The 13,043-nt window shown below is 35.7% G+C and overlaps 1 protein-coding gene across 9 annotated transcripts in view; it reads left to right on the top strand.

The window, feature by feature from the left end:
- Nucleotides 1-13,043, top strand: part of ADGRB3 (adhesion G protein-coupled receptor B3) — a 464,008-nt gene that overhangs the window by 425,992 nt on the left and 24,973 nt on the right. For 8 of the 9 annotated variants that reach the window (XM_051613843.1, XM_051613841.1, XM_051613842.1 and 5 more), the window contains 4 exons: nt 2,114-2,199; nt 5,616-5,714; nt 6,052-6,223; nt 12,738-12,833. In XM_051613843.1, the coding sequence (XP_051469803.1) occupies nt 2,114-2,199; nt 5,616-5,714; nt 6,052-6,223; nt 12,738-12,833 (453 nt within the window). The remainder of the gene's footprint in view (nt 1-2,113; nt 2,200-5,615; nt 5,715-6,051; nt 6,224-12,737; nt 12,834-13,043) is intronic. The other variant, XM_051613840.1, reaches the window with a different exon arrangement.

Below are 13,043 nucleotides of genomic sequence, written 5' to 3'. Positions count from 1 at the left end.
TTAATTTACAGCATTACATTTTGCTGAAAATAATAAGCTCAGTATTGTTTAACATACCGTCAGTTTTTTGAATATACAATTCATTCAATTGTATCACTTCTTTATACTAGTTATCTCTGCATGTTTACACAGGAAGCTGTGACAGAACAGTGTACTGAATTGTGGCACAGTAAATTTGTTACAGGCATCACTGAGTTATTATCAGTAGTATCTATAGGATTGTCACTGCTTTATGAAGTTCAGTAACAGTCTTGATAGAGTGCTGCTTGGCAGTGTATCGCTGTGCCAGCAAAAGCAACAGGAGGAGTGGAACCAGCCAGCAAGTTCTTCTTGGCTACTGCTTTGGAAGGCAAGGGAAAAAAAATCATCATACCTGGGAAATGTGACTCATTTTTTTATTTATCTTCCACATCATGGGAAATGCTTTTAGATGTAGGATTTTTGCCTAATTGTAGACATCTGCAATGTAAATTTCTAAGCTAGTTATCCCAGCCATATTCATTGACAGTGGAGAAAAATATGCACTTTTAGGGCTCAAACCATCAGAAGTACTTCTGCTTTAAGGTAAGATGAATTAAGATGAATTGCACTCTACATGAGACATTGGCTATCAGTCATCTACTCGAGAGTCTGTATGCCTTTTGTACAATAATTTGCTTAGTATTTTTCCCTTACATATTTTTAATCTAATTCTTTTTTCCCTTTCACCAATTGGATACTGGGATAGCTCTATCAACATGGTTATTTCTGATTTTCCCTTGCAATAGGGACTTGGTCTTAACAGTCATCAAAGATATAGCCATTTAGCTACACAGATTTTCCTAAAATGGATGTTTACTACTCCCATAGAGTTTGTCTCATTATTGCCTGGAGTCAAGCCAGGATCCTGTTGTACAGCTCATAGTCCCTGTCATGATAGAGGAGCCAAGGATGTTTACAAAAAGCTAGTCATAATTTTTACATGGAACTGTATGTTCTCTGTGTAATTGGCAAGCTTTGTTTCGAGATGTTTCAAGTTCACAGTTGCAGTTTGCCCTACCATTAGCTAATAGCTGTGGAAGGAGCCATTCCATGCAGCCACTTAAGCCTAACTGTATGAAGCAAAAATTATGTAACATCAGCTGAAAAATGTAAATGCTGAAAATAAAGCAGAAGAAATAAAGCAGAAGAAATAAAGAAAAGCTGGAAAAGATTTGGCAGGACAGACTGGCAACAATTATGTATTTTGGCACAGATCTTGAAAAATTTGTTTGAAAGGAAAAAAAGTATTACTCTTTTCTAAGAAAAAATCAACAGATTCAAAACTTGGTATTACCTCTTTGTAGGGCCATGTAGAGACAGGTTCAAAGAGTTCAGTTCAATAATACAAATGGATAATAACAGTCATTAAGTTGTCCATTAAATGCCATTAGTGTGTCCATTGAGTGCCAAGGTCTGACTGCTGAAACACTTGAATTTTTTTTAGGTTATGTCTTTAACCAATGTATGTGATCATAATACCATTTACTCTAATGGAGCTAAACAGACTTAGCCAAGGTATTCATGTGACCCACGAAAAAAGGAAATTGCAGTCAAATAAGGCTCAAGATTGGCATTTGTTGAATGACATAGACAATTACTAATGTGCAGAAGGATATGGAAAACCACAGGCTGGTTCTGCATAAGTGGGAACACCCATATGGGCCATAAATGCTTAAAAAGGAACACAATCACAGTCATCGTGTATTCCAACTAGCTCTTCTATGTGTGCACAACTCAGAGAGAGTGTTTTTTCTGGAACAGGCTGTATGATTGCAGTTAAAACTGAGGAGATATTAAAGCTATATTACTCAAGCTTCTGGCCAGCAGCATGTACCCATATAACTTGATACCAGATTCATTATTGATTTAAATCCAAGATTCAAAAATAAGCCTATTGCAGGATGTATGTGTGTTACCCATTTGAGAATACACACTTTTAGTGTGCTCAGAAGCAGTGTTACAGAGTTTCTGATAGAATACTCAGAAATGTAACAGAAGGTATTTGGCAGGCCTGTAAGAGCCTTTTTCTGAACAGGATAAAGTATTTTCTTTCAGGCACTGAAAAATCAAATGTTTGTTTTCTGTTTGACAGGTCAACATGGTAATTGGCATTTTGGTATTTAATAAACTTGTTTCCAGAGATGGAATCCTAGATAAAAAGCTCAAACACAGAGCGGGGTAAGCAACAATTGGGTTATTTTAAAACATTTTAAAATTTTATCACCAATTTTCAATTACAGATATTCAGCAAAAATGCTTTTGATTGTGCTTTGAAATTTTATATTAGTGTAACAGTGTGTCTAAGAGATTCCATTCATCTCAAAAGCTGCTGTTGCATTATCCTGAGGGAATGCAACTAAACATAATAAAACACAAGTACAATTGTATTAAGTTAATGAGAATTAAACAAATCTGAGCAGAGATTTCACCATAATGTCACACATGTAAAGTTGTGGCAGTTAGGAAAACAGTTTGGTGAACTGTGTGTACTGAAGGAAGTGATTATTTGGGTCTAGCTGTCAACTTTAATGACTGTGTTGTGAAATGTTACTTATTTGTGAAAATTGTTACAAAATCTATTTTACAGTAATCTCTCTCTTACTGAGGTCCATGCTATCCTGCCATTCTGACTATGTGGAAAACTTGCCTTTGTTCTTACATCCATATCTACATAGGAGTAGGTTTTAAATTAGTGTAACAGAATTTCAAAGTTAAAAAACATATTTCAAAAGAAAAAAAAAAGAAAAAGAAAAACGGTAAATGGAAAGTATGTGTTCTTGATTATTTACTTGCATTTATATTCAAATTTCATTTGTTATCACAAGAAGAAAGAATTGCAACACGGGGGGTATCAGAAGCTTTTTCAGTGGATGACAAGGATTTGAAATACTGAAGCAGCAAACCCAGATTCATTTGGTATTGGATAAAAATATTTCACATGTGCATCCTCACCTTTGTAATAGTTTTGAAAGTGTATTTAAACTTTGCAGAACTGTTTTTTACAGCTACATGTTCTAGTATTGTCTTTTGAGCCAGCTTGCAGTTCACACCACCAATACCTCCATTTCTAGAAATGATAAGCAATTACGTTCTTCTTTTACTGTGTATTACTACTAGGAGGAGATTTGTTACAGCTTCACTTTGAATTATTTTACCATTACACTAACAGTAGCGTTCCTAATAAGTTCAATTAATTGGTTAGATGTCTGAATCTGTGATAAATATTTCAGCTGGTATGATTTGCATTTAATATTAATTCAATTAAACTTTATGGTTTTCAGCTTTTTCACCGTTATTCTGACAAATATGTACCTAAAGCTGTAATATATTTTCTTCTCTTTTCCTCTTTTTTCAATAGAAAGTATTAATTTCTTAACCTTACTTTTGTCTGCATTACTCCACCAACATTCTTAAATGTATAACACTGATGAAATCTAGAATTGTATAAAGTTACTCAAATTATTACAAGAGTAGTAATAACTTAGTAATCACCAATTTAAATTGACATCTGCTCCAATTCCAGTTATTTAAGGAGTTGGAGCAGCCATGGCTTCAGCTTTGAACATTTTCTAAGGATATCCAAGCTTACATTTAACTGCATAACTTTTTTTCAGCTACTCAGTTGTTGGCTATAGAAATCTATTTGCTTGTAGTCTGTTTTCCTGATGAAACTTGCTTTCCAACAGTCAACAACTTAGCAAAGAGGTATTTTAGTTTAAAGTAAATAGATAAAAAACTAGAAATTATTCTGTCATTAACAATCCAGCTGTTCTGGGAAAACATGTAAATGCTCTAATCAAGAAACTGTCCTAACTTTTGTGATAGTATGAGATGGTGGCTTGGCAAAAGCATTCCTTGATACTACTTGGCAGATGAAGAGTCTTGAGTCATCCTTTGAGGCAGAGAAATTGGTGCAGTATTTTATCTCCAGCAGAAGGGGGATTGTCATTTCTCAAATACCTCTTGCCAGCCATGCTCAGAAAGGCAACTTCATTCTTCTCTGGCAAACACTGGATTTATACCTGTCAAAAGTTCAGTGAAACATTCAGCTCTAGAAATCATTAATGTAGGATTTAAAGCAGTGAATGGAGTAAAATGTACTAACTCTATGTGTTTCTTTTCCTCCTTAATAAGCACATGGAGAATCAACAAGTGTCTTGATAAATATCAATCATTTTCTGACATAAGGGGTAGCACAAATATATGCTCAGCTAGAAAGATTCTGTTTGGTCCATATGCACATGGAGTTACATTTTTAAGATCCAGAACTAATCCATAGAGGTAAAGAGAATAATCCAGTCTGATAAAACTGAAGTGCTGCCAAGGAAAGATGAAAAGTATTTTTCTGAGCTTAGGTTAAGCTTACCCAAGGCATTTTCCTAGTTCATTCATTAATGATATAGATCTTTACTTGGTTTAAACTGATGTGAATTCTCTGAGTTCTTTCCATACCCTACAAAAACCTTATACAAGGTAATGAATCTTACTGTATTTTTATGGGGAAAATTGCATTTTTATGGAAAATACCCTGCATTTTTTTAATGAAAAGTCATTAGTTGGTTTATCAAAGTGTTAACCACTGGAGTTCAATGTTGTTTTGGGCAGTATGTTAAAAGTCTTACAAGTGCTGTCTTTCACAACAAAAAGGAGTTCTGTTGGTTGAAATGACTGGGAAAAAAACAGAAACGTTACCTTTCTTCACAATGTTAACCACTTTCCAGCTGGGAATAGGTAGAGCACCCATCCTGTTGCAACTCAGTTAGCTATTTATTCCTGGTTCTGATGGCAGAAAGAGAAGGATTGGCAAGAGAAAGAGGAATGAATGCTGTTTGTAAAAGAAAATTTCAGTTCCAGGTTTTGCCCTTAAAGTCTTCTGACAGGTGCTGAGCTACTATTGTCCATACAAAATGCTATGAGCTTAATGCTAGTGTACTGTGTTTTATTAAAATGCAAAGCAGTTCACCCTTTTTAAAGTACCGAATGATATTTATTTCATCAGATTCCATACATTTCAAGCCCTATATTCAGACCTTCATATGGCATGAATAAAACCACTCCAGGTGTTTGCAGGCCATTCAGATCACTAGTGCAAATCTGATAACACAGTATTGCCAGTACTGATTTGGTGCTTGAATACATTTTGCATGTTTCTTTCCCTCTTAATGTTCTGTAATCATAAATACTTCATACTCCTCCTTTAAGTGTCTTATGCTCTTTTTCAAGCAAGTTTGGATACAATAGTCTTTTCACAGGTCTGAATAGAGGGATTTCACTTTGTGTGTCTATCCTAGCACATGCTTATGTTTACTTCAGTGTACTGAGACGTTTTAATCACTGGACATTGGGGGCCTTTTTTAGCTTAAATGGAAGAACTGGAGTCTGCATGAAATGAAGCCCCATAGCATTAACATGTAAAGCTAACAGTCATGTAAAGTACAAAGTACAGTTTTGCAACAACATAGAGCGTTCATCCTGAATAAGTCTACTTACTTTTTCTGCATGACATCATATATAAAAGCTAAATTTCAGTAGCAACGTTTTTTGGTGACAATTCAATATTTTGTTCTTTTTGTGGGTGTTCTGTTTGTTTGCAGTCAGATGAGTGAGCCTCATAGCGGTTTGACGCTCAAATGTGCCAAGTGTGGAGTAGTTTCAACAACAGCTTTGTCAGCCACCACCGCCAGTAATGCCATGTTAGTCCTGATCATTTACATCTTCTTGTTACAAATCTTATACAGTGCATGTGAGACAATAGTTTGATGATGACAACTGTGTTTGCTAACACTGTATAGAGTGCTGAGCACATTTAAATACTTTTTAACAACAAAAAAATTAAAATTACAACTGTGTTTATTAACTGAATACAGGATATTCTTTAGAATATGAAGTATCAACACTGTTACATTTTTGTCTGTGATTTTCAAGTTAACTTGATAAAATGCCATCCTTACATATGTTTCATTTTAGTAGTGAGCTTTTCATATTTTTTTACAATATTACAATGCTGTTTTTTCTCTTTTTTTTCAATAGGGCATCCCTTTGGAGTTCATGTGTGGTGTTGCCACTTCTGGCCCTGACTTGGATGTCTGCAGTTCTGGCCATGACAGACAAAAGATCAATATTATTTCAGATACTTTTTGCAGTATTTGATTCATTGCAAGGCTTTGTTATTGTCATGGTCCATTGTATTCTCCGAAGGGAGGTGAGGAATGGCTTCCCAGTTTTCTAAAGGGCTGTGCTCCTGTCAATCTCTCAACTGCTTTTTAATGTTATATACAGCTTGCTCAACATAAATTCATTTGATAGAAAGAGAAAAGTATTTTATGGTAAGATTTAGAGGAACAAGTGAGAGAAGAGGGAGTGCAGCAGGTCAGTTTCAGTGTAAAATTGTACCCATTTAATTAAAGGTGGCCTTTAATCATTCCTGAGATCAGTTTATTTTTAAGGGTTAGGCTTTCTCAATATTGTGAGTATAAGGAAATGCTAACATGAATGTTCTTTTCCTGAAGACCAAAAGCTATAGATTTTTGCAGACTCTAAAACTGATTCAAACACAAAACTATTTTGGTTTACACTGTCCATGAAAGAGGACACAAGGACATGAGGCATTATGTTGGTGAGGATCTACCCTTTCAGTTCTACAAAATCAGGTACATACTTAAGGTAACATACTTAAGTTATGGGGACAGTGAGAATGAAGACAGATAAGTACTTGGAGAACAGCAAGGAAAAGCTAATACTATGGCTTGGCCTCCACAGCTTATTGCCACCCACTGCAGAATTCATCACCACTGAGATCTGATGTCAAAGCCACCACACAATTGCTCTTTAGCCTGGCTCTGATGACAGCTTCTCTAACCTTTCTAATCTGCTAACAACCTTAACTTTTTATTGAGATAGGTTTGTGAGCAGTAACACAACAGCTATTCTGGCAGATATGTGATCATGAGACCACAAAATGAGCAGGTGGAGCCGGACTGGAGAGCAGTAACCTGGTCCACTGGCCCACCTAGGCAGCAGCCAATTATCAACTTCAGGATATTTACTGTACCAATAAATCAAATTAGCATGATAGCATGAGTGGCAAGAGTTATTCAAAAGCACTCTAGGACTAAAAAAACAGGAGGATGTTTCAATAAAAACTTATTGTCAATGCTGGGTGAGAAATCTCACACAGTGGCTTCCTTTTCCACTGTTCACACCCTTTAAACATTGAAACTCATTATATTGATGAAAAAGAATTATGGGCAATATAATTTATTTCAATCTTTCAGTAGTGTTCCACTTTGCATGAACTTTATATCACTGTACTACACAGCAGGATATGCAATATCCTACACAGTAGGATAAGAATTAAGTTTCTAATTTTTAAGGAAAAAACTTAGCAATATCTTGCAGAAATTAGTACCTTCCATGGTGCTGACTCCATCCCACTTTATTCAAGCTGTTTGAGGCTGTGAGCTTTTGTTTTCCTTACTTTATCAGCTTTCATGGTGGAAATGGCCTAACTACCTTTATAACTTTTTTGTTTGTTTTTTTGTTTGGTTGGTTTTTGTTCAGGATAAAAAGATGTGCAGAATAAGAGGTAATACTCAAGACAAAACTATTTTATGTAGAACTTTCTTGCTATCCCCTTATTTTCTACAGACTTATCTTTCTCCATATGATTTGTTTTTGTGAAATAGGTTATTCTCACCTGTATGTAGAAAGAATGGCAATACCATACTGGTTGTCCTATCTAAGAAATTTGTCTTTCTATTGGGATATATTAATTAGCCTGGAAAGGACATACCACCTCCCACTTACTGAGGAACAGTTTTTATTTTAAAAGATACATATCTAGCTCAAGGTTGCAGATGAAATTTTAACTCTGACAGGCTTGATGCCATGACTGGTTCCTTAGGGCACCTGTTCCAGTGACTGACCACCCTCTCCGTAAAGAATCTTTTCCTAATGTCCAATATGAACTTCCCCTTCCGCAGCTTCTTTCCATTTCATTGTGTCCTAATTCCATTTCCTCCTGTCCTTTGTGAGGATATAGAGAGGCTAGAACACATACCTGATTATCAGTCATTGACTTCATAAAAAAGTGGACCAAAATCCATGAGAAATTCTAAAAGTAACAGAGTATGGCACCATATAAAATAGAACAAAATAAATAAAATAAAATAATAAAAATTCAGACAATAAAGTCTGTCTCAGTACAGTAACACGGGAGTTTATTTTGAAAAAAAAATATTTTGACTGCTTAAGATGAAATTGAATGGACATCTTCCAGTTCAAGACAGGTTCCCTATTCTAATCACAACTATTTGCTGCAAATGCTTGATTACTAGGGATCACTTCGATACTCCTGAACATCTCATGGAAACATTCTTGTCTGACTCTGCTTACTACCACAGACTGTGGTGGTCGGGGTGGAATTAGACTTTCCTATAAGTCAACTCTTCAAATTTGTAGGGTATCTTGACTTGCAGCACTTTTAACTCATTGGTTCTAGTGCAAGTAATATGCAAAATTATCTGCTTCTAAAGATTTTTTTTTTAGAATTTAGAATATTAAATGTTCATGTCTAGGCAGTCATCTAGTTATGGTTTATTTTATTTGCTGATCTTTTAGCAAATCAGATATACATATCTCATCACCTGCAAAGAACGACTGCTTCATTTAACTACTTAAAGGAGGTGTTCCCACAAGCCAGTTTTTGGTAGTTACACCTGATCCTAACTCTGAAATTGTAGAAGAAGGCTATTTAATAAAACAGCTACTCAGTCTATCTACATAGTATTTTTAAAAAATGACCTCATGAGAAAATTTCCCAATGAGGCCCAAAAAGCGTGTAGGTTTGATAAGGTTGCCCCTTATCAAAAAGGGGAAGGAGTTTTTTCTACAGTCATGGCAACTTATGCAGGAGTAAATGTACAGAGAAGACATTTACTAATCAGAAGATTATCTCCAGTCAAGATGGTGACAGTGCTGGCAGTTGAAGACAAAGAAGCCTAGGCGTATTTCTGTATGAACTTGAATTTGACAGAACACATTGAATCTTCTTTAGACTTCCAAATTTAAATTGTAAACTGGGTAGAACACTTGAGGAAGCAATTAGGGAATGTTTTTCAAATGGGAAAAAAGATAAAACGGAAAGTTCTTCAGGAGCAGCAAAGAAGTAGAAGTTGACGCACTTGAAACAGTATTTGTTTAAAAAAAGTATATGATCTCCACCTACATGGACCAGTTGTAGCAGCAAAAATGTAATTGTTTAGTACAAGTACTTACACAGAAAAAGACACAAGTCCACTAAGTTATGTTTCAATCTGGCTCTAGGGAGTCTGGCTTTCTATCTCCAGAGACCCTTAGGTGAGTACAAGCCAAGATAGCGGCCATGATGCACAGTGTGCATCCCTTTGCATTGCACAGGGTGCCTCCCCAGCTTAAAGAACAGTCTGTTGCTTTCTGTTGTCTGCAAAAGCATTTTGCTCTGCCAGTGCCTGTCAGGGAAACCCTGCCAATGTATTTGTCATTCTGGATGACAGCTACAAAGCTATCTCAGTTATAGCCTATAGGATTGATCTAATATTTATAGCATGCCAGCACAGGCAAAACAATAATTCTGACTGTCAGGAAAAAAAAATATGGGATGGAATATATCACCATAAAATTCAAACAAAAAAAGAGGACAGCCCTGCTTTACAATGCCTTTATTGTTATTACATTACAGAAAGACACAGACTTTTACAATTATATATATAAAACCTCTGTTTTTCTTCGTAATTATATTGATATAAAAATAAAGGATGAAAACATTTTTACTGGCTCTAGTATGCTATATTGAAGAGCTTTTGTGACAAGGGCTGCATTAGCAAGCCAGGGATGTTCAATGAGTAAGACATACAACTAGAAGAGAGCCAAGGTATGTGTTGTGTCTATTTCTGCCCTTCACCAAGTCAGGGTCCTTTGGAAAGACATCAAATCTTGCTTTAATTACATTTCCTACCTTCTAAGATAAATATAATGCTTTTTAAGCATGAGACCTCTTATAGACCATTTGGAAATTAGGAAAGAAAAATGTGAAGTGTTAGGTATTAAGGCTTTATGTTGCCTTCTTAGCCTAGAAAGCCTAGTATTTTTTTTTCCTCTTTTTGCTGTTTAAATATCTAATTGGGAATTAGAATATAGTGAGGTCTGTGTCACAGAACAGAGAATGACAGTAGAGGTTAGTGCTGAAGCTTCCCTGTCAGAGCAAAAGGGTTTGCCTGACCTGCTTGAACACAAGATGCTCTTAAGAGGATTTGAATCACACTGAGTAATTCCTGTTAATGCAGGTGATGGGAGGAACCCACACGTATTTTATTCTTTTGCTGTGCTCTGCTGAGAGATAGAGAGCATTTAGATTAAATACATCATTTATGCTTAAACCTCACATTTCTGTATTGCAGGAGAAAAATAAAGTGAGTAGGGAGAGGGTAAGTTATAAAAGCTTGTAGTTGGTTACTGTTGCTAAGGAATCCAGTTCCATGGTATCTGCACGTTCATCACATCTGTGTCTCCTGCTCTGCCTGGCTTTAAGAAAATTTTGAAACTTGATGTTAAGGGAGGGGGGTGGAACAAGATTTCAAAGTAAAATGTAAAGACAGCACAGTATTTACATACTCAAACAACAAGTTTCAACAAGCGCTTTAGAAAAATATGCCGGTATTTAGAAAGTTCAACCTTTTCATTTCTGACTTGTGTGAGGACATCTAGCAGTTCCAACATATGTCACTATGATGGATACAGATAAATTTGACATTCTGTTAATATGCTCAAATCATATGCTGCTTGCACTTCAGAAACATTGTAAAAACGATGCACATTTAAGAGGATCCTAACATAAGATTCACCACTTCAGTATAAAAGGTAGTGAGAATAGGACATGAGATTCTTGAGATTCCTGGAGCTATCTGAATTGGGAAAGGTTCATGAACAGAAAGTCCCAAAAATAAGGAGGGCCACTGAACAGGATGAGAGATCACATAGTATGTTCTGAAGTAATAACGCTCTAAGGTCAAAGGCTTGAGGTGAGATTCAGCACAGCCTGGGATGCTTTGAAGGGAGGTATTTTTTATTTTATTGCCAAATCACTGTGCCAGTGTCTATCCGAGAACATAAAATTCTGAAGTGTGACTCTTCAGATTCTCACAGGCACATGGTGTGATTCTTCGGATGCCCTACACAGTCTCATGGGTCCCTTCCAGCTCAGCGTATTCCTTGATTCTATGATTCAGCATTGATAAAGTGAGAGAAGACTTGGATTAAATTTGCAACAGCTGGCAGATGCAAATTAAATTAATGTCAAACACATGGAAAACCACAGCAAGTCTAGTGCCTAAAATCAGAATCTGAGTCACCATACTGGTCAAGCACACTTTGCATTACTGTACCACATGTGGGAAGGGTCAGTGTTTGAAATCAGCCCAAACTTGCTTCATTCTTCTTTCTGTTCTACATTTGTCTTCCTCCACCTGCAGCAGTCACTTACTAAGACTGAGAGCTCTCTGACTCATTTAAGGGTTGAGCACTTAAAAATAATGCTTCCTAATTACAAAAATACATACTTTTTTTTCTATTTCATCTTCCCTTTTGTGAGAGCTCTCTAACAGCTTGCAGTAGAATATGAGGTATTGAAATGAGATGGCTTTTCATCAGCAGCAATTAATGAATTATCCTCTTCTGCTGATCACAAAATGTCCATGAGTAGAATACCATTCTCTTCCTTTTAATTATTCTGAATAAGACATTGAGTCATTTCTACATATTATAAATGGAATGTAGAATTTTGTAGACATTTCGTTGAGCGTATTTTCGTATTTAAACAATAAATGTTACTAGTTTGTTTTGATCGGAGCTCACCCAACTAGGTTCCTGTTTTTCAAGGTACATCTTGCAATCAGGTTGCTAATATGGATACTGGCTTTTCTGGAGCTAAATTCACTTTTTGAAACTTTCCATTCCAAAATTTGCCTTGCTGTTCTTCCTGTGGTATGTGTAAGAAAACATGTTTGCATTTCACTGCCAGCAAACTGGAACTATATTTTTTCTCTTGAATGTGCCTCTTTATATAACCACATAGTTCTGAGAAGTGTCTTGTATATTAATATTTCTTTTGACATACATTCTCCCCAAAAACAAAGTAAAAATAGCCTTTCTTATGAAAAGTTAATTCCTCAGATATGCTTGCATTTTAGGAGTAAGTCTTCAAATTTACTTAATGGACCATCTTAGTTAACAGTAATTTCTAAGTAACTTTTAAGAACTGTCTTTCAAGTACCTAACATTTATCAAGCAGGTGATAAATTTTATTTCTCAATGGTTAATAATATATCTATTATCCTGGTATAAAACCTGTACCAAACTGAATGAGAAGACAAAGCCAAATACTAGCACCCCAGATAAGTTTGGCCTGAGTACCCAATCATCACTGACTACTGGTTAATTTTGTCCATTGGCAAGTCTATTTCTTTGGGTTTGGTGTGACAGACTGACAGACTTTGCAACACCCTCAAAATATAGCAGATGTCTGAAATGGCAAAAATAAGCATTTATGTTTACTGCTTCTTATTTATTAATTGTGCCAAAGAAAAGTAGTGTGTTGTATTCCATACAGTTTAATTTAATCTTTAACAGGAGTTGAGCATCTGATGTTGCACAAGAATCAGTATAAGATATTGTTTTCACAGGTTCAAGATGCATTCAGATGTCGACTGAGAAATTGCCAGGATCCAATCAATGCAGATTCTTCAAGTTCTTTTCCTAATGGACATGCTCAAATCATGGTTAGCTTTTCTTTTTTCTTTGAGTCTTAATTTAGTGTTCCTATCCAAAAGAAAAAAAAGTACAGTGCTGTACATGGCAAGTATGCACAGCTGAAATATTAAATCATTTTTAAACATAAGTCTGTTTTGGTGATAATCTACTTCCTTAAGTCTCTTAGCAAGTTTTAAATTATTAGTGTGATCATTAAGTGGAGTGCAGTGAATTAGTAT

This window comes from Apus apus, chromosome 3 (assembly GCF_020740795.1).
Source record: "Apus apus isolate bApuApu2 chromosome 3, bApuApu2.pri.cur, whole genome shotgun sequence".
In the NCBI taxonomy this organism is placed as follows: Eukaryota; Metazoa; Chordata; class Aves; order Apodiformes; family Apodidae; genus Apus; species Apus apus.
The sequence above is the reverse complement of the archived record's forward strand: the minus strand, read 5'-3'. Positions and strand labels throughout refer to the sequence as shown.